General features: G+C 35.4%; 1 protein-coding gene across 2 annotated transcripts; it reads left to right on the forward strand.

Moving 5' to 3' along the window:
• Nucleotides 1–8401: 8401 nt before the first annotated feature.
• LOC149410327 (PSME3-interacting protein) lies at nucleotides 8402–23271 on the forward strand. Of its 2 annotated transcripts, none has more exons than XM_089648902.1 (7): nucleotides 8402–8603; nucleotides 11290–11388; nucleotides 15437–15557; nucleotides 15770–15890; nucleotides 16870–16988; nucleotides 18333–18511; nucleotides 19943–23271. In XM_089648902.1, the coding sequence occupies exons 1-6, from the start codon at nucleotides 8507–8509 to the stop codon at nucleotides 18502–18504; spliced, it is 729 nt and encodes a 242-aa protein (XP_089505028.1). In that variant the 5' UTR covers nucleotides 8402–8506; the 3' UTR covers nucleotides 18505–18511; nucleotides 19943–23271. The 2 variants fall into 2 exon arrangements, with proteins under 2 accessions (XP_089505028.1, XP_089505027.1); XM_089648901.1 differs by having other exon boundaries at nucleotides 18333–18495.
• The last annotated feature ends 9 nt before the right edge of the window (nucleotides 23272–23280 follow it).

Below are 23280 nucleotides of genomic sequence, written 5' to 3' on the forward strand. Positions count from 1 at the left end.
GCATGTGATACCAGAAAATCTATCGAGGTGTACGGTCTGACAAATAAAAAAAGAAAATAATGGAGGGCGCTGCAATAGTTTTAATTGTTTTAAATGGCAACACCGAGATAAAAAAGGTAAAAGTATGTATGTAGGTAGGTAATTTGTGCTAAACAAGGTAATTATAGAAATGAATAAATATTATTTGTAAAGAGCCGTTTGTTTGAAAAATCATATTAAGGGCGCTACATCTATTGAATTAGTTACTTTTTATCGCTTTGTCAGTGGGATAATTGTATGGAAAAGAGTTTTATCATTATCTTTAAAGAAAATTAGGCGTACTAGTGACAATGTATTAAAATTGTAATTTAAAAATAGACGAAGCAAAAAATGACATTGACAATATACATGACAAAAAAAGTTTTATCATATCTTTTAATCTACATAAATATTAAGAAGCTATTGTAAAAGTAAAAGTGTGAATGAAAAGAGCAGCTCAAGCAAAAAAATAAAATGAAAGTAGAAACATGAAACAAAAGTTTTTGAAAACGGTTTTGCTGCAGACAAGCTTTACGACTGAAAAATAATAAATTTTCAAAAGTTGGAATAACTTATGAGTAAATTCAAAAATTGTAATATTTGATGAAGACAATATTAACGACTCTCAAAATATAATTATAAAATATTCATCCTAGATTTATAGAAAAGTCAATAGATGTCGCACATAAAAATAAAAATGGATATATTTATCTAAGACACTGTCTAGATTGCTTTTAGTTCGGTTAGAATCTTGCAATCATACATAAAGATAGCATCCAAAAAACATGCATTAAGAAAATGAAGATAATGTTGATAGCTCTCAGCTATAGTATGATACAGTTATAAGTAAGTTGATATGGTCGTAGTGAGAGGCTGGTTTGGGGAGACCCTTTGGCCTCTCCTACTGGTCTCTCGACCCATAGCCTTGCGCTGTAGTAGGAGGGATATATTCATATGTCCGTCACTCCTGGACATACTAATCCCTAGATTCCTTCCCAATCCTCATTCCTTTTACCTTCTCAGAACTTCCTGTCCTTCCTTTCCTTAAAAAAGACCCTCCACACAGCAAAAGATGACCTAGGCCCTGAGGGAAATTATTTTCTAACAATAATTATGTTTTTTAATTGTAGATGGGGACGAGAGTATATTTAGAAATTTCCAAATTACTAGTATGAAAATGGATGAGGTTTATAAGTATTTAGGATACCCACAATCAAATAGATTAGACCATACTAGTATTAAAAGTTATATTAGGATTAAATTTCAAACTAGGATCAGGAAAATTTTAAAATGCAATCTATCTGCTAAAAATTTAGTAAAAGCAATAAATACTTGGGCAATACCTCTATTAACGTACTCATTTGGCATAATTAAATGGTCCAATACAGATTTAGATAACTTAGAACGATTAATTAGAACTACGCTAACAAAGTTTAATTGCCAAAATCGAAATTTCATCTATAGAACGAATTAATTTACAAAGAAATTTAGGAGGTAGAGGTATAGTCAAAATAAACATATTCAGGTAGAAATTCTAAGAAATTTTTTCCATAGGAAAGCTCATACCTCAGAAATGCACAAAATAATTTGCAAGGCAGATAGAAACATTACACCTTTAAATTTATACGACGAGAATGCAAACGTTTTTATAAATCCCAACCAGGAATTATTAGATTCATGGTCAAATAAAATTTTACAAGCAAAACACTTCAATTATCTCAACCAAACGTATGTTTTTCGTCAAACAAATGGTTGAGTATTGGAGAGTTGGGCGCAGAAATAGAAGGATTTATGTTTGCCATTCAGGACAGAGTCATTAATACTAAAAATTTATAGGAAGCATATAATCAAAGATACAAATCAAATTGATGATTTATGTAGAAAATGTTTGGCTTTTCCGGAAACTATAGAACATATTATATCGAGATGTTTTATATTAGCACCGTCCGAGTATACATTTAGGCACAATCAAGTTTTAAAAATAATTCACCAATGTTTGGTAATTAAACATAACTTGATTGACTGCCGTAGTATAATACCATATTATGAATACGAACCAAATTCATTTTTAGAAAACGAAATTTATAAAATATATTAATATAAAACTATACTAACAGACCTAACAATTAGTCATAATAGACCCGATATAGTTTTACATGACAAAATTTAAAAAAAATAACTTATATCATTGATGTCGCTATTCCAAATTCCTGTAATATTAAAAAATCTGTTAATGAAAAAATAAGAAAATACACAGATTTAGGAAATGAGATAAAAAGAATTTAGCATTCTCAGACTATACAAATATTACCATTCGTTATTTCGGCTACTGGCATTATACCTAGCTCTTTCATTCAAAATTTAGGCGTATTAGATCTATAAAAAAATTTATATATAAAAATGCAAAAATCAGTCATTTTAAATACATGCAGGATAACGAAAGATTTTTTAAATATTGATGTTGAGGGATCAGTAGGATTTATAGGCCCAGTTAGGAGTTCTACCGAGCCGAACCCTCTTATATGAAAATATCTGGAGTCGGTGAATTATTTTCCCATTTGATCTCTGGTGAGTTGACGTGTTATTCTTGTATTGTTTTGTATTTATTTTGTAATAATATGATGATAATTATAATGTTGATTGACTAGATGATCATTTGTAGAAAAGTGTGTGGAAGGGTTTAGTTTTTCCTATGGGGAAGATTAAACCCGGACATAAAATCGGAAAAGATAATAATAGTGGTCTTTATTCCAGAAACTAATTACATATTTTTAAAAATTTTTTTGTTAGTTTTTGTATACATACATATGTAACATAATCATGAGTAATTAAGCCTGCAACATTGATTAAAAAACTGTAAAAACACATATATGTATACAATATATGAGTATTTCTCAAAAAAAGTGTACATTTTGGAAAAATAAAGTGTGCCTACAAACAGTTCAAAAATTTCACATGTTTTTAATTAATCATACAAAAAAAATATGCACCATTTTGTAGAATAAATATTAGGCTTTAAAATATCGAAAAATAAACATTACAATCGTATTAATTCACAAATATTTTAATTTTTTAAAAAATATCGATTTTTACCTTCCATACAAAATAAAATTGCCACCCTACCCACCTCATTTGTTTATACTTCATAAAATGCGATAATAACGTTACAATATGTGATTTTTTGTAAGTTTTAGGGTCTTAATTAAATGTAGTTTCTGTAAAAGGGTAATTTTCTATGGGGTTTCATAATAAATTAATAATTTATGCACAAAAAACAAAGTGAGACATCACCATTTACTTTTTAGTAACTACTCTTTAGTTACGTTTTATTAGTACTTCCACCGTAATTTTTTAACCCATTTGTAAAATTTAACATGGGAAACACTAGCCTCTTTCTGATTAATTATTGGTCTGACTTCTCCGCCATAACATTAATTGTTAAAATCAGTAATAACGTGTTTCTTTAGTGGGACCACTATTTCGTAACAGAAAATATTTTAGCCTTTTTTCACAAAACGGTAAGTCTTTTTCTACTTATCTTTTTGTAACATGTGCGGTACGAACATTGCTAAGCTTACATATTAACACTTTTAAATTTTATCAAACCATTGACTTTTTATAACATAAATTCTTATTACAATTTCGTAACGTTTGTTATGAATTTCGTAACGTAACGAAAAAGTTCAATGTAAAGCTGAGTGTACACAGTTACAACGTGATTAAGAAAAGTAAGTATATTGTAAGTGTGTCTAGCATTTTTATGAAAGTCTTATGTAAGTTTAGTAATAATGTAATATATTATGCACAATGCACAAATATACATTATGTATTTAGATATAATAGGAAAAAAATAAAATTTATTATACCATAGAGCAGATCTGTTGATGGCGCTGGAAAGTAGGTAGGTTGTAATACATAGGATGCGCTGGAAATTCCTGATGGTCAATGGCAGAACAGGTGTCGTCGGACTTGTATGTTTTATCATCGCGATTATATGGCATTATACATAATGACAAGTACTTGAAGATCAAGCTGAGCCGTCCAATACTGGTTTTATTTTAAATAAGCTTGAGGCACTCATACACACTATCCGTTCTACAGGCGCTCTATACAATATTTATAAGTGCCTTAAGTTTTTTATAAAAGCTTATTTAAATATAAGTTTATTTTTATTTACTCTGATAAAACCATAACTACAGCATAATTTTTTTTAGGAATGCCCCCAAAAACCAATGCCAAAAGGCAAAACGCTTACAGAGAAAGACTGAAAAAGGAAAATACAAATAAATATGAGGAAATCCGAATTAAACATTTAACAAAAGTTATAGAAAATATCAAAAATAAAAAAAGAAATTCTTACAGAAGAAGAAAAAGAAGAGCTACGGGCAAAGTGGAGACAAGCCAATGATAAAAGGGCTGAAAGAAAGAAAAAGGCTAATCCTACGACACAAGACAATAATACATTTGAACGTAGAAAAAATAATAAAAAAATCCTAAAGGAAAGACTACAAAAGCTGACTGAAGAAAATACTCGATTAAAAAGTCGAAATAAGAATTTAAGACAGTGCTGTAATCGGATGAAAAGGCAAGTGAATATTCTGAAAATATTATTGCATAAACAAACTAAGACTAATAATGATGCTATTCCCATTGAAACTGGATTATATAATAAATCGAAGATGTTATAATAGTAAATAATAATGCCATAGAAAATAACGCTGATATTGAAAATATGAATAGTGAAAATGAAGATTCTAACAAAATCAAAGATAAACCATGTGGAGCAGTGGCGGATTAACCCTAAGGCAAAGTAGGCACGTGCCTAGGGGCGCCAGTTACAAAGGGGCGCCGGCGGGCGCCCCTAGAATTAAAAAAAAATATATATATAAACTTAATTTTGTAAGTAAGTATGCACCTGCTTACACAATATAAAAGATTATTTACTTCTGTAGAGATGCAGAGCTTCCAAAGCATACTCGCCTTCTTGATTATTCCTCCATGCCTCCATCGCATGATTTTTTAATAGAAGGCCGCTCGCTCGTGGATTCGTTCGCGGGCGTTGCTAGATTGCAGGGCAAAAGGCGCAGCGGGGGCAGGGGCTAAGCGGCCGGCACCGGACTTCCGAACGGATGACGGGGTGACAGTCACACTCATCACTTTCAGCTTGGATGTCGCCGGTTACGCGCGCTTCTATTGATTACGTACTCGCAGCGGTATTTGTGTGAATTAATTAGTACATTGCGTTTTAGTTCATTACCCAAATAATGAGTGAATTGAAGAAGAAACCTAGTGGTGCAGCTTATAAAAGGAAGGCTAAGGAAAAAGAAGAAAAAAATCAAAATATTATAAAGCATACGAAACATATTGAGACATTTTTTTCTAAATTAAAAAGTGATGATTCGGAATTTTTTAACGCAATTCACAGTGCGTCTTCTACCGAGTCTATTCAATGTGAAATTCCTACTAGTTCTAAACAACACGATTTGTCCATGCTGCCTACTCCGTCAGCCGTAGAAGTTGTGAGGCAGTCGCAAAATAGACTGTTTATCGTGGGATGTGACCCAGTCAAGTGGGATATCAATAACGAAACACAAGAATACATTGCAATTAATGGATTTAATCAAAATCAAAATGCAGATTTTTCATTGAGTAAGAGAATATATGAAGATAAAATCTCACGTTTTTTAACAAAAACAATGTCCCATGTTGTAGGAAGGAGGAAACACAGAGCCCGGCAAATCGTTCCACAGCCGAGCTGTTGAACACAATAACGAGTCGTAGAAGCAACCCGTTTGACATTTGTCACATGACAAATGTCAACCGTGTACATATGTTGGGCGCGCGTTTGGCGTGTTTCCCGACTATGCACCGGTGCCGAGGGGATCAATGATGCTAGTTCCTTGGAGCATCTTCCATTGAAATACCGGTTAATAAATATTTTCCGTGTTTGATGTTTTTCTTTAGAGAATTCTGAATTTTAGTAAAAACGTCCGTAGTTGTTATGGCGGTGTGTTTTCTTGCAAGTTTCAAATCATCAGGAATATCAAATAAATGTTCATCGGGTGACTCGATTGAAGTTATGCAGTTCACACCGGTTTTTCCACCCAATGCTGCTAACACTGTAAATTTGAATCGTAACTTTTCCATTTTTCTTCACTAAAAATATCGTTTTATAAGACAAATAAAACAATGCGTTGCTCTGAAGTACAAAGAAACGACATTTAAAGTTTATTTGTCGTCCTTTTTTATATTAAAAAATTACATTATTTTTATTAGTCACTCAGTCAGCCACATAGCGAGTACACAATGCTGTTCATAAATAAATGCTGTTTAAGTGTAACCAAGACAACACATAAGTGACATTTGAAAAGTGCATAAAATAAAATTCGTAATTTAAACACAAAGGGATCCTAGGCATTTCTAGGTAGGTACTTATTAGTGAGTACTTATTCCTTTACATAAATAATTGATCATTTAAATTTTTTATGTTTTATTAATTATCCCTATTAATATTATAACTGCGAAAGTGTATATGTGTGTGTTTGTAGAGGTATATGTTACTTCTTCATGCAAAAAAACTACTGAACCGATTGTGATGAAACTTGGTATGTAAAAAAAAGATAGCTGGCAGTGTTGCCAACGAGGGCGATATATCGCCATTTAGGCTACTCAGAACGAGAATCGGCGCTGAAAAAATCTAAAAGGCGACTGGTCGGGCTACTTCAGAGTCAAGTTAAAAACATAATTTTCACGTAAAAACATAAAAACATCAATTTTAAACAATTCTCTAGCCATCCCCCCCCCCTCCCCCATGAATTTTTTTTTCGGGACAAATTTTGTTTTCTTGAAATTCTCTAGCCACCCCCCCCCCCCCTCCCACGAAATTTTTATTTTCACGTAAAACCCACCTAACTACAAATTCGGCTACTTTAGGTACTTGTTCAAATTTATAATATGTGGTCGCTAGAGGGGCGCCGATGAGGTGCTTGCCTAGGGCGCTCTCAACAGTTAATCCGCCTCTGATGTGGAGTGACTATCTTAAAAACGAAAAACTGGAATATATACATACAAAAAAGAAAGTGGTTTGTAAGGGCCTTATCTCTAAATCTCTATCACTAAATGACTATATTCATGCGCCAAAGCGGAGTGATAAACCAAAGACTGAAAAACTGACCAAATTTGTCTCGGAAAGATTTCAATTATTATAAAGATGAGGAAGAAATTTATAAAAGCTAATGGATAGTGATTCAAACTAAATAATTGTATGTTATTAAATTTTTAATAGTTTAAACAGTGCCTGTTCTTTAATTTCTTAAGATTTGTTGTATATTGTGTTAGGTACTTCAATTTGGGAGCTGATAATTTGATTAAAAACATTTATTTATACTCCCTTGTTTTTTTTTAAACCCCTTTGGTTTAACAAAATACAAATATTTGGGTCGTGAGTTTATGTATGTTTGTAGTATGTACAATAAATAAAAAGTAAAGGATAATTACTTACATTTAAAAAAGACGACAACTAATTAAATTGAATAAATAATAAAAAAAGTAAAATAAAATTTGCCATTGTGTAAACAAGCCTTATGTTTACTATTTAGTTACGTCTTATGACTATTTCGTAACACTATTTCGTAACTACATTTTCGTTACGTACATTTATTTTGAGAAATACTCATATAACCTTTACGAGAGTTAAATTACTCGTGTGTAAAGGCGGGAACATAGAGAAGTTTATTAAAAATATTGTTTATAAATATATATTATAGCTACTAGTAGTACATTTAACTTACAATACATATATTTTTTTCCTACTTCTCTTAATTCTGCGTAAAATACATAATGTAATATCTACAATAATATAATGTACACTTCTCTTCCAACCACAAGCTAATGCTTATCTGCATAAATGAACCACTCACCTTCTCTGCATAAACAAACCACTCTCTCTGCTTCTCTGGAAGAGTAGTATTAAATATTGCCATTGTAAATTGTAAATCTTATTACTTACGAGTACCTATATGTTCTTTTTTCTTTAATAAATTTAAAATTTTAAAACCTTCCGGGAAAAAAAAATGTATATATATTTGGGTATACTGTCCACAAACATTACACATCTGCCATGATGATGGACACTGCAATACTATCCGAAACGTTGGCTAAAGAAGGAGGTAACCCAACACGTCATAATACTCCAAAAATAAATCACTATAATAATTCTTTTGGCCGTGAAAATCTCAAATCATATCGGTATAGTTCGAATATTTTCGGAAATATAGTTCAAAAGTCTGAAACATAATGTTTCGACAATGGGCATCACTACTTTATCTGTTGTCTCTCTCCTTCTTTTCACATTTTCTATGGTTATTTGTTATTTTATGACGTTTTTTCTTCAGATGTTTTTCACGTTTGTTTTTATTGTGTGATTTGATTTACACATTTAACAATTTTGCCGGCAGTATTGAGAGTTATTGATCGTAAATTTAATAAGATGAGTTCCGGATTCATCACTGAGTCGGAAATTGCGGAGGCCAAGCAGCGCAGGCAGGAAGAATGGGAAAAAGTGAGAACGGCCGACCAGCCAGAAGGTGAGTTTTGACGTTTCATTTATTACCTTAATTTAAATCGTTCTATATCTTGATTTCACCGGTTGTAAGCAATTGAGAAGGCCCATATTTTTGTCATTTTCAATTATAAGTAAATCGGTTTATTGCGATGTTATTTTATGAGTATTTTTATTACCTGCGAAGTGCCATACGGAAGTGTGTTGTCAGTCTGTTATAACTATAAAATATTGAAAAGATTAATAAAAATAACATGCATTCTGTCAGAAGACTGTAATTAAACTAATGTACTTAGATTCTCAGACTTCCCTTTAAAACGGGCCTACTACCAAAAAAGCCCTAGACAATAATTTGGATAATTTTTTAATATGTTTAATTTGAATGTTGATGTTGCCCATATTATGATAAGATGGGTCTTTGCCTTGAAATTTAACTTTGCCAATCAAATTCAGCCATCATTGTGTTGTCTACTTTCTTACAGTAGAAACATTGTTTATACATTTTTTTTATATATATGTAGTGGCAAGTTACTTGTAGTACCTCTTTGCGATTGTTCTCGAAAGAGTGTTTCCTATACAAGTGCGCCCACATCACGGTACCTAATCAGTCAGTCAAACAAGTGAGTCAGCACCATACGAACGGCCAGCGGAAACTGAACTGAGACGGGTGGTCGCCCGTACCGCGTGCGGCGTGCCCCTCCTCTGCACACCACACCTGCATACTGCAAGACGTCCGCACGTCGCTTTTACCTGACCGCGTTGGGCCATGAACCTACTACGCCCGGCGTTGCACGCCCATAAAGGAGAGGCTACAATTAATTATCGACTCCGCGGGAAATTAATAATAATAGCCTAGGCCTAGTGTTCCACTCGTTTACGTCGATGCTGCTAGCTCTTTAGATACCTGTAGAGTAGACTCAGCATGCCCACATTGTGTCTATTATTATAATATTATTGTTTCATTTCATTGAAAAATTCTGAGGAATTATATTTATATTTATCAACTTTCTGTCTATAACGTATCCTAAGATACTTTGGACACTTTGCTTCCAAGTGTCGAACCTGGAGAAGCTTGTGTCATTGGCAAAGAGGGAATGTGGAAGGGAGCAGAAGAAGGTCACCAATCGGTATTGTCTAATCGAGTATCACATGTGGCTGGTATGGAGGAGCCCGAATCATTAGGGCTGTTGGAGTGGGGATCACTATCCTCAGTAGCGATGGGTGATGACTTATTTTATTAATAGTTTTACCAGCTCAATATTTTCGTACGGCTCAAAGAGTCGACTCAATTGAACGGGAGCCGTCTGCTCAGAGCGTACGAGCATTGAGATTACTGCGCTCATCGGATGCAGCTCCCCAGCTACGGCTCCCCCATTATGGCTCCCAGCTCGCTGCGTAAGCAAATGAATGATCATACAACTCTTGATCCAGATGTCGGACTGTCAGACACCGTTTATGTCTCTGAGTATGTTATGACAATTGATACTTAACAATAATAATAATTTTAATAGTGCTATTTTTCTAAAATCTGTTAAAAAATATTAACCATTCAATTGAGCCATGGTACGGTTTACAGGGAGTCGTACGAATACGGCTCATCAAAAAGAGTGTTAAAAATGTACGAACCATTAGCTAAGTTCTCCACCAGTTACTTTACAGGCTCCTGCCTAGCACCTAGCGGTCAGAGGTAAAACTAGGGCTAACAGATAAAACAGATGTTTTTGCCATATCAATTGGCTTTCTTTGACAGTGTTTGTTTACAATTAGCTTGTCAATGTGTTTTACTTGGTTAGATTATAAAAAGCCTCGCCGACTGGATTCCTACTTCTTCTCTCCTATAAAATAGTAACAAGCAGTCATTATGGTCTACAGACCATTAGTAAAAGTGTTTTGTCCGCGTCGGGAATAATTTAACTCTTTGTAACATTAAATAAAGTGAAATGCAGTTTTGTGCAGTAAAAACAAAAAAAAACCATGCGTCTGTTATTGAAGACTTCATCAAGACCAAACAAATCTTAACAAAGAGCTAGCTCAATTTTGCGGCTCATTCACGAATGCCTCAACGCTAATCCTCAGCAATGAGGCAATGATTTAAGAAGAAGTTGCCTAAAGCTGTAGTATTGACCTTCGCAATGGAGAGTGGCTCGGCTATTTTGAATTGTCAGGGTTCAGAAAAGGTTTTTGAGATTTTTTTATACGAGGAAGCGCGGCTACTATGTCCAATAAACTTTCTTCTGGGCATGCTCGGAATCCACTCCCTGCAGAGCTAAGAGTTTTAAACAAAAGAAATAAACAGATTTAAAATAATCACTTGTCTGAATTGATACATCAGTTCTAATTGTGAATTTGACAATTAGATTCAAAACAAATACGAGTTAATCGAACGAGACTTACAATCTCTGACACGCAACCCATATTATTATTTTTAATAATAATTATTATCCAGTCGCCTAAGATTAGGACTCCTTCATTCTGCAGATTTTTTAAATTGCGGTGGCCTTTCTTCCATTCTTGCTACAAACCCTGCCGAACGAGCTGTTTCAGTTATATGTATAAACCTTGTTATTGACGACCCTTCAAAGAGGTGTAGCTCGTGGTTCTTCCTCAACTCTCGTTAATCGTCAAAATTTCATACCTGTTACTGAGTTTTAAATGATTGAGTAGAGTCAAATTAAATCGTTGAATTGAGTTTTGTTTGTTTTGTTTTCCAGAGGCCCCAGAGGAGGTGATCGACCACCGTCCCTTGTACACCCGCCTCGAGGAACAGAGAAATAAGAAAGATGCGGATTATGAAGAAGCACATAAACTCAGTAAGTAACCATTCTAACTTGAAAAACTCTTCGATTTTTAACCAGTGATGCACCGCCCAGAACTTACTTTGCTAAATAAAATAGCAAAAGTTTGTAGGTTTTCTTCTTCTGAATTTGGTGGAGATCAAAGATTATTCAGCCAGTCGATGGAATCAGGAGTCACTAGGTTCAAAACCGATGCGCCTCTGGGTAACTGGTGAAGTGGACGTTCTTCTATGATGTGTTCTGTTGTTTGATTATGTCCACATTCATACTATTCGGAATCCTTTAGGTCCCGTTTGTGCAACGTATATGAACAACGACTGTGATTTCACCGGATGTGGTTTAGTGGGGTCCACGTTGTCACATAAATATTTGTGACAAGAGAAGTTCTTGCTTAATTGGGTTTATTTTGTCTATGGGTATTTTTTTCGAACTTTGGCAATATTTTGAAGGAAGGAAGTAGAGTTTTGTTTATGGTCACTTCCTCCCCGGTCAGCTAGGCCTGCTGATCGGTGGATCCAGTCACTCTCTTTTAAAGGGGCTTGAATCTGAGTTAATCATGTGAATAGGAGTTATTATTTCTTTAAAAAAAGGCGCGGGGTGTTTATCCATTCACGAACAGTTCGTGTTTGTTATTATTTTAGTGGGGAATATGGAATCCCGCTTTCATTGAGTGTTGGCCGATGGTCATGTCGGAGTGCTCGTGTTTCGGACTTGAAACCGAGATGGGTTTGGTCCTAGCTGTGGCTGGTTGTTCTTGGCGGAGTGTCCCCGTGTCGCAAGAGAACGAATTGCTGTCTTGGCTCCGTTGAAGAGTCTGGTCGACTACCACGTGCTGCAGGCCTGATGCCCCTGCAGGCGTCCATTGAAGGAGCTGCGTTCTCCCGCTGCCACTAAGAATACGGATTGCTGTCTTGGCTCCGTTGAAGAGTCTGGTCGACTACCACGTGCTGCAGGCCTGATGCCCCTGCAGGCGTCCATTGAAGGAGTTGCGTCCTCCTGCTTCCACCAAGGGAAGGATGTCCTGGCTTTCGACTCGGGTCCGTTCCCCGCTGCCGAGAGCAAGTCTTCGTTCGCCATCCGTTTTCGTTCTTTCGTTTCACGTTAAGTTAGTTTAGTTTAATTCAAGAGTCCATCGGGTATGTGCCTATATTTATTTCTATGGTTACATGTTTATTATCTGTACTCCTTAGTTATAACTTTTGATGTTTCAATATATTTTCCATTAAGAATTCACTTTTTTATTTATGATCACCTAACTTACTTGACAGGAAATTAATCCCACAATCATGAGATCTTAGCTCTACCGTTTCCTTTTAAACATTGTAATGTACCTACCTAACATTGCATACGTTACAACGTCTTCTGAGGGAGAGAGAACTTTGTACTTGTGGTTATTTTAGTGTACAAAATAAAAAATCTCATTTGACTCAGATACAGTGTTTATTGTTGAATTAAAATCATTTTACAGTCACAATATCTACGCGTTTACTATGCGAAATACTATGGAATGCGGGCGATATCTAGGTCAAGGTTCCTAGCGCGGTAGTAGTTGGCTGAAGACTGAATACTGACTGCTCGCTGCGTCGGGCTTATTTATACAGCCCAACCGATGGCGACAGTAGGTAGGCGGAATCGCAAATAAAACGGAGACACTCGCTCAGTCTGGGCCCTACTGGAACTTTCGTTGGCGCTGCTATTACGCATAGGCGATAGGGTAGAACCTTGTAGCGAGTTGGCGTGATGTGCCAGACCAACTCGCAACGTATTGTCGTAGGTAGGTCGCGTTGTTTACGATTAGTTCTCGGTAGTAACTTGCAAGTACTTAGGTTGGTCGAGTTGCTTATTATTAGTGAGACGATCTGGATCATTTTCTCAACGCCACATACTCTAAGGTGTTGTTTGCAAGTGAAAATATGGCAAGAATGTTAAAAAAAACTGACTGAGAAACATAAAGAGCAAAATTTTTACTATTTAGTTATTATTATTGCATAATTTTTACTGTTGTTAATTATCTGCAGAAATGGTGTTTTACTGCTGTAGTACAGGGGTGGTTGTTTTCAAATATAATATTTTTTTTCATTCAAGGGTGGTCTTTTTTGTATAATTATTTTTTCATTACTTGTGCTAGTATTTTTTCTTCCCAGAAGTTCGTTATAACCAGTCGAACGATGGCTATCCACATTTAGGTCTCATCGCTCTAGGCTTTGAGCGATGGCTACCTAAATTTAGGTCGACAAATTTATTTCGAAAAACCTGCAAACAGCTCAATTATAAAACCTTCAAATATGGGTTAGCGATGAAATATAGGTGGATTCGTTGGCTTTAAACCACAGTAAGCAGTTTATATGTTTCCGTATTAATTAACAGAGGTATGATTTTTTGAATGAGCGCGGCTGAATCCAAAATTGAATCCATCACTCAAGGCATTTATTTTGTAAATACCCTATCGCTCGAGTCGACAATGTCTCTGACGCAGTGTTAAACACTTTGCCTTTTGTGATCAATTGAATTAATAAAACAAATCGTTGAAAAGGTTTTGCATGACTGTATTAAACCATCAATTAGTGTAAATTGTTGTCAAATTATGCATAGCATAGCTTCTCAACCTTTTTTCATCTGCTCTTTTTGGAGTTTGATGATTTTCTGTGGCATGTTACTATGTATATGAAAAGGGGTGAAGAGTGTGTGTATTTCAGTATGTATAAGTGTATGTATACCATGACTTCATTTAGCAAGTTCTTCTGGTGGGGGGTCCTATCGGAGAGGCTCATTTGGATAATCTTAAACAGACTGCAGCAGGTAGAAGTTATTATCTTGAATTGAAACTTTGCATTCTTGTGTTTTTAATGTGTGGTATCCTATATATTAGTTTGTGGTGTTATTCACAGATGGCACTTATAACAGTAAGGTAAAGTGGTCGATAATACAGAGATTCAGAAATAGATAAATACCATTGCTACCAAGGTCAGGGGCTCAGAACTATTATTGCCGCCTGCTAATTAAGCACACTGGCCTAATGGCTGTCCAAGCTCAATTATAACTATAACTATTACAATAAAAGTCCACAGAGTATTGTTTGATTCCCGAGTTTTTATTGAAAAATGTGATATCGATAACTTTACAACGTCAGATCGATAGGCGTGACTCCTTATGATTTTATACTGATTTCCCGAGCACGGTCACAATGATTGATATCCAGATTGATGTTGTTAAAGCAATAAATCAGAATCGATATACACTGGTAACACTGGGGCATCTCTCTTTGAATTAACATTCCTAAACGTCAGACGGATACGTAAAAGATAAAAATACTAATAAATTAGCAATTTCAAATTGATATATTAACTCTAATATACAATTAGTTCATGAGGTCCATTAATCATAATTAACAACTTTTGTTTCTCGAAGCTGGAACGGAATCAATTGATCGTGTCTTAGATGAATTAATTAAGTCAATGAATCATGTATACCATTTCTTTCAGTTCTAATAGCTTATTTAGTTCACCGCTTCATCAATAAGCCAGATATTTTGCATAACGTACGAAATTATTCAAAATGCCGTGCATTTGACAGCTTATCGGACACCTTGGAGCCACTGCTCTAAAAGTAGTAGCTTTTGTCTACCGATTGTTGGAACCATATTCAGATTGTGTTCGTATATATCGCTATTTGACCATAGATTACGTCAATATCTTATTGACAGGGCGTTATTGATCGTCCGTGTTAGACTTCCAGGAGTTACAACAAAATGTAATTAATGTTAATTCCTTTAAAATTGCTATTTTTACCTCCAGCCTTTTCCCTGAAGCCTTTGCTAAAAGGCAAAATTAAGGTAACATTTTTCCGTAGATTACATTGGTACCTACCTGCAAAATAGTGACAACTTAAAAAGTAAAGATAAATGCGGGGAAAAATGCTTATACGAAAATTGGTGATTTTTTTTTACCCTTTGGCCACATGGCCCCCAATTGAGAAGCGCTGGCATATACAATCAAGGCAATAATAAAGGTGATACACGTGCCCGATGGGTTCTAATTTGATTAATTCTACTTTCTTCTTGCAGAGAACATGATCAGAGGTCTGGATGATGACGAGGTGGGGTTTCTGGAGCAGGTGGAACAGAATAAGGCCTCCGTGGCACGACAGATATCCCTCGAGGAGCAGAGAGAGATGAGGGAATTCCGGTAAATATTATTATCAACTAATTAACTAATCACGTCAACGTAACGTCACCATCACACCACTTCTCCACAATTGTAGGTGGAAAGGATTGGTGGTCTCGGCTCCGCTCCTTGCTTTCATTCGCATTCATGTATCGTCTCATAACTACTCAAAATCTTGTCAGTGAAGGATGTTGTTTCTTTTTTTGTATAATGATGTGATGTTTCTATTTCAGGGAACGAGTCAGCACAGTGCAGGATTCAGCAGAAAGGGAGAGACTGCACCAGATAAGTGGAATCCCACAAAACACGGCCAAGAAATCAGCTGTTAACAATACTAGGAACAAATTACAAGGGGTGAGTATCCCTTACACATACTCCAGTTCCATTAAAATACTATCATCCATTTTTCCTAGTTGGGTTGGGACCCATTGCTTCAACAAGACCTCTCCAGGCATTCCTCTCTTGATAGATTCTCCGTCTTTAGAACATAGGCATATTGTGCCTATTCTATCGGTATTTCAATAGAATGTGCATCATAGATACCTCCGGTACCAGCGCATTACTGACTGATGCGCCAAACACATGTTCTGCATTTGCTGCTTGAGAATAGATGAGTGGAAGATACTATAATAATAATAATGATTGGATTATTTATATAGTGCCGTTTTCGTGAGAAAATCACCTCAAGGGCGCAAAAGTACAAAAGTACTCTCAGTATCGCCCTGGTGATTACCACTATTTTAAGTTCACAACATACTCCAATTAGGGTTGCTATATGTAGTTGCATTTGCTCCATACAGTTGCAACTCTTGTCCGGTAAGACTTGCCAGCTTTTGTGTTTCATCCTTCTTACAATTTGAGTATTTTTCCTTTCCTTTCCTTAAAAATAACCTCCACACAGCACACCAAGGTTGCAATTAGCTTGTTTACTGTCTGTGCGTGCACCAGTGACAATGAGATTAATGATGGTTGTTCTTCATAGTATCTATATTCCATTAAAATACTAGTTGAACAAGGGCAGCATATATAGCATACCTGACGCCTGTGCGCTAAGGATTGCAATCCGTTTGTTAAGAGGGGAATTTATCAAACGGGCTGCCCGTTTCTGCTCAGGTTCAAGTGTTATTTTTTTGAAAAGTAAAATTTTTTGGTTTGTTGATATTAACAAAGAATTCTAAAGATTTTATGGATTACTTGTACATACCTGACCCTTGTTTCAATTATCAGAGAATTGGCCGCACATGGAAATCAGCCACGGAGAGTACCACTCGAATAACCGTAAACTATAGTTAATAAGAAATGAATATAATGTATGTAATTTACTGTTTTCCAGGTTATAGTGAAGAAACGAAAGGCCAGCGATTCAAGCGACGAGCCCCCAATAAAGAATGGCAGATCTCCAACTAAAGTCCCGGCAGATACGTCCAAAGAAAATGGACACGATGCTAACAAGTAATGAACCATTTATTATATTGTTTCACGCTCATTATATATGTATGATTTATGGTGTTATTTGGTATTTGTAGCTGGTATACTAAATACATAAGTTGTTTGATCTGGTGTGGCGTTCAGGGCAACCTTTCTAAAGCAGGGTACTCACCAAGAGTGTAGCATGTAACGTATCTGATACTGTATCAATCTGCAAGTGGGTACGGCTCGTCCACGGTAACCGCGTATCCAACTACGACCTCTCGGATCCGCCTCTAGTGCTCGCTTGGTGCTCGCAGTGAAACCGCCGTCGGCAGGTCACTGCGAGCACACTGCGCTCCACCCGCGAGCGGCTCGCAGTAGGCTCGTGCCTACGTACTCACTTGATACAGTATCAGATACGTTACATGTTACACGGTTAGGTGAGTACCCTGCTTAACAACGCAATCCTTTCTAACAGATATGATGAATTACAGTTTGCAATTTTTTATAAGAATAAAGCATCACAGATTTTTTAACATTTATGCATGGCGTCCGAAAACTGTAATAAAAGCGGGATTTTCTTGTATAATATTTTTTATACGAGCTTTCGTTTTCGAGTAAACGATTCCAAACTTTGAGGTCAAATCTAAAAAAAGTCATTAGGGGGTTAAATCAGCTGGTTAACCCTGAGGACCTGACCAACTACGATAGCAGTTCAGCGAAATCATGACCTCCTTCAGGTGCACGGCCATGTAGAGCCAAGTTTTAGAAGTTTTTAACGCATTGCTATACTGTCCATGAAAATTCCGAAGTAAAACATGACGAAGTGACATTGTAGATGCCTGTCAATTATTTCAAATATAATTATCAATATTATATTTGGCTTTGAGATTAATTACAAAATATTACTCGTCTTCTAAGGGTTAATGTCTTTTAAAATGCGTTGAAGTGAAGTCCTTTTATAGTTCAGTTGCTTTAAAAAAATGGAAAAAATATCAGATAAAAAAAAAAAGAATTTATTTTGGGTTCTCTATGTTATATAGATTCACCAGTTTCCCTACGCATTACACTAGCGCAGCTTGTACTGCGAGATTCCAGACACCGTGTATAGAGCAATAGGATTAAATTGATGATCTCTAACGCAATATGATATATTTTTTTTGATGTTTTCAATACATTCCGAATGATTGAGGCAAAATCAAGTTATGATGTTATTTACCATATACAGCAAAATGTGCAGATTAGTGAAGGTCTTTAGAGTGCGCATCTGGGGCTGTTCAGTGACATATTTATTTAGCCATTGTAGATTCTTAAATAGCCGCATCCTTCAAGCCTAATGTAAATATTCAAATTTATTATATTTTGTTATTATTTCATCATTCCCAGATCGCATCAAGAAACCAAACCGTCTCCAAGCGCCCAGGGGCCCCCGCCTGTGAGTGGCGCCCCCGTGCTGGTAAAGGCGGGTCTCCGCTGCATCGGGGTGCTGCCGGGGATCGGGCCCTATGGAGACTCCTCTGACTCGGACTGCAGCAGCGAGAGTGACGAAGTAAAGTGAACCGTTTGTTAGTCCCACACATTTATATTGTATCATATATTATCGTGTTATAAAAAAGTAATGTTTTTTTAATTAATTATTAATAGCTGGCACGATTGTTTTTAGTAAACCTTTTTACACACTTTTTATTTTATTTTACAATAAAAATAACATAGGTATGTAGTTGTTATTTTTCTTTTGTTTTGCACACCATCTTAAAAATTTCCTTTACTTATTTTTGCTTCGCTTTGACATATTAAACTTTTCCCATTGTATGTTTCCGTCCCTTTTTTACATAGAGTGACTGTATGTTTAACTACTTACTTCATGAGCTAAAATTACGACTAATACAGTAAAAATTCCCCATGATACAACTGCCGCTTACGAATTTTGCCCTCTGTTGAACTCCAATATTGTGTCATAGAATTTAGTCCAAACTCCATCGCCCTTTGCTAAACTCGACCGCATCGTCAGCGTAAATAGTTACATATGTAACCTATTTAACGTAGTTTTTGTTTCATCACTTTTCATAACTTTATAGCACTTTTCTTAGGTGTGTTGAATTGTCATTTTGATGAGTTATCCGGTCACCATATTCGGTACTCATAAATATAGCAATAGTGCATGTGTACCGATACTTATTTATTGACCTCCTACGTTTTGTTTGAGACCCAGTTTGTAGGAGGGAGGAAACACAGAGGCTGACAAATCATTCCACACAAGGTTTTGTTTCTATGTACATAACATCACTTTTCCCATGTTTATATTGCCTTTTTCTGTTTTTAATATGTATCATCTTTACATTTTTCCTAATGCTTCAATAGCGAAGTTTGAAACATGCTGTATGCAAACAATGCATTTGTACGAGTACTGTGTTCGCCTCAACCATTACTGCGACACCTATCACTTATTATACAGTGAAATCTCGATCGGTCGTTCCTCAAATAGTTGTTTGCCCACGTGTGTTGTTTATAAAGATTGTATCGATTGTTCCTAAATGCGTTATTTTACCGCATTAACTTTTAAAGCACTCAGTTTTTGTAACATTACTCTCGATTGATCGCTGCCGGCGGCCGTTTCTGACATTGGTTGTCGTTAGACGTTCAAACACAGCGGTGCGGTCAACTTTTTACTTTCTAGTTTTTTTAACTTTTCAACCTCAAAAATAAACCGTCCGATGAAAAAAGTGCACTGACTATTTTTAAGAAAGATTAAAAATTGACGGAGAAGAGGAAAGAAAACCTGCGGAGAAACGTTTTGACGCAGCCAAGAATTTAGAAATTGTGCAGTATTTTTATTTAAGCACGTTTTTTTATTTGTGAAATTTTATAAATTTTTTTAGCTTTTTTTTGTATATAGCTGTGTTTTCCTGCATTCATTGTCTTTTTCAATAAGTCCCTTAAAAAAAAATGCGTAGAGATTTCTCTGTAATACATTTCTTACTCTTTTTATTTTGCAGGGTCAACACTCCCACCCACACTTTGATCTGTTGGGCCGGAAGCAGGAATGCAAGTCGGAGAAGGCAGAGGAAAAGTGCTAGATCTACTTGGTCCGTCCAGCCCCAATGGTGTATCACTCATCATCTGCGGTGTACGGCAGACACCACCGCCAGCCAATACTGTATTTGCTTTCCATTCTATCCTCTTGTATCAAGCGAGGATTAGAAGCTGTGAATGTAGAATGGATGTGATTGAATGTGAATGATGCATGTTAGAATAGTGTTTTTTTTTCGAGTTTTGTAGTCTCTCTAATTAGTTTTGATTTATTTTCCTGTCTTTCGTTTAACCTTTATAATGCTGGCATTTTCAACTCAATCTTTCCCATAATGCTGCATATTTTGACACAATGTATTAGTGTAACTTTGTGGATTACGTATGCGACATCTGCATACCGTAACACGGGATAGTCGTCTATGTATCAAATATGGAACAGCCGTGTAAATAAGGTTTACCTTCACAAAGTTGGACTTTTCAACACAATTTAACCCATAATGCGGAACGTTTTGACACAATGTATGTATTTTAGTGGATCACATATGCAACATTGCCTAACAGTCGTGTAGATAAAGTTAACCTTTGCAAAGCTGGAATTTTCAACGTAATCTATCCCATAATGCAGCACTTTTTAACACAATGTATGTATTTTAATGGATCACATATGCGGCATCGCCTATGTATCTTATATGCAACAGTTGTGTAGATAAAGTTAAACCTTTGCAAAGGTGGACTTTTCAACGTAATCTATCCCATAATGCAGCACTTTTTAACACAATGTATGTATTTTAATGGATCACATATGCGGCATCGCCTATGTATCTTATATGAAATAGTTGTGTAGATAAAGTTAACCTTTGCAAAGGTGGACTTTTCAACGTAATCTATCCCATAATGCAGCACTTTTTAACACAATGTATGTATTTTAATGGAACACATATGCGGCATCGCCTATGTATCTTATATGAAACAGTTGTGTAGATAAAGTTAACCTTTGCAAAGCTAAACTTTTCAACGTGATCTATCCCATAACGCGGCACTTTTGACCCGGTGAATGATGTGCTTTAGTGAAACTTGGATGGATCACATTTGCGACATCTGCTTACGGGGACATTCGCCGATGTATCATATATGCAACAGCCGCGTCAGGTCAAATTAGTATGGAACGCATTAATATGTAAATGTTCCAGTGCTTTTAGGTTGTCTGTAACGTCTATCAATATTTTGCATCAAGTAACCAGTTCCTTTGTATATACATATTATATAACAACTTAGTTTTTTTTGTCTTAACGCTGGAAATTTGAGATAGATTTAAACTGTAATAATATGTATTGTTAGACATTTATGACTGAAATGAATACTTGAGAATGTTGAGAAAGATAAATATAGCCAAGCCTATGTGATAATAAAGATGGTTGGTTATAGAGCCTTTACGAGTTAAATTATTGTTTTGTTTAAGGTTTATTATTCAGATCTAGAGAGTTTTTAGCAGTAATTTATAGCTCCTGATGAAAAATATAATCATATTATTTTTAGTAATTATTATTTTCTCTTGGGTTGAAAATATGAGATAATGTCAGATATGATTTAAGATTTTCATGTCCAATATTACGTTGTTCAACTTTTGATTCTTCCTTATTAAGATAAAGTTTAGGATTGTCTTGCAGTGTGTATTATCAGGTCAAATAGACAAAGTCATTTATGATTAGTTTTTCATCTTTCCGCCCTCTGTCAACAGTTGATACAGTAAGAAATCAGCATCCGATTAAGCTGAGAAATTGGCATCGTCAAGCACGTATCGACACTCGATGTGGAAATTTTGAATGCCGTAAATACGTCGTAATCCCGAAAGACACCTACGGGAATTTGTCAAACACTGTTTTGTATTTTTTCATTTCATCATGTCAATATTATGTATAATATTTTTGCACTGTAATTGGAATTGAATCCGCAACCTTTAACTCCAATGTTAAGAGCATGTACCATTACACTAAATGGAGCATTATTTAAAAGGCAAACATTTTTATTTTAAGGTTAAACGCAATCCTCGTTATAATCTACATATTCATAGGTGGCGTTAATTAATTTATTGTATTAAAATACGCTTATTGCAATGTAGCATTGCTTTGCAATATTAAGACAAATTATTTGTTTGCGCACGTACATACGCAATATGAACATGAATAAATAGTTTTTTTTCCTTTAAAAACTAATTTCTTTGGAGAATGGCATACAAATACAAAATTGCACCGATGATTCAATCCAATATTGTATTTGTATACCTTTCTTGAAAGAATTGCGCATGTACGGGCTCAAACAAATAATTTGTCTTAATATTTAAAGCATGACTTACAAAACGTGTATTTAAGTGAAATAATTAAATTAGCGCCATCCATGAAGGAGCGGATTATGAATCATTTTAAGTCTACCCTTAATATGGCTTATTTGTAAATATAGAAAGAAAATTCTTCAGAATTCAATGAATATTATTTAATATCTTAAATAGTATCAGAATAATACATTTTTTTTTAAATGAAGATCAACTACTGAATAGTTTTTCTAGTAATACCTGAATTATGGAGTATGTGATGTAAAAAACAACTTAGATATCGCACAAAACTTTTGTTTGGGGGATGTCTATTACCCCCACCGCTCCGGGAGGGTTAACTAACTTGGCAGTCATTTTTTTACTTCTTGATTGATGATCAGCATTTCTTCTGTCAAAGACCTTCAAAACTAGCAACGGAATTCAATCAGAAATGTCGCTCTGCAGTAACTGCGATGAACGCTTTTCTTAAAAGTGAATCCGGCAGGTTTGTGATTTGGATGTTTTGAACTCGGTAAATAAAATGGGTGACCGGGTATCTCACCAAAATGACAGTTCAACAAACCTACAAAAAGTGATATAAAGTCATGAAAAGTGATGAAACAAAAACTAGGTTAAATAGGTTACATAGGTAACTATTTAACCTAGTATTTGTTTCATCACTTTTAATGACTCGTATGTCACTATATAAAAATGATTTGTATTAAAATATGTTATTTTTATTTGTTGGATTCTTGCATTAACCTTTACAATGCTGGCCATTTCAATGCAATCCATCGCAACACGTTTTGACACAATGTGTGTGTTTTAGTGACGCCGATGGATGAAATCTATTTTTATTTTTGATTTTTTGTGTTTTATAACTGTAGTACCTATTTGTAAAGGTTTCTAGGTTCTGAAGAGGTTGTGCCCAAATTAGAGGTTAGACCGGGCGGTCTGTAACGGTTTATCTTGATATAATAATGTGATGATAATGAT

The sequence above is a fragment of the Hesperophylax consimilis genome, chromosome 28 (assembly GCF_061612785.1).
Source record: "Hesperophylax consimilis isolate HC1 chromosome 28, BYU_Hcon_1.0, whole genome shotgun sequence".
In the NCBI taxonomy this organism is placed as follows: Eukaryota; Metazoa; Arthropoda; class Insecta; order Trichoptera; family Limnephilidae; genus Hesperophylax; species Hesperophylax consimilis.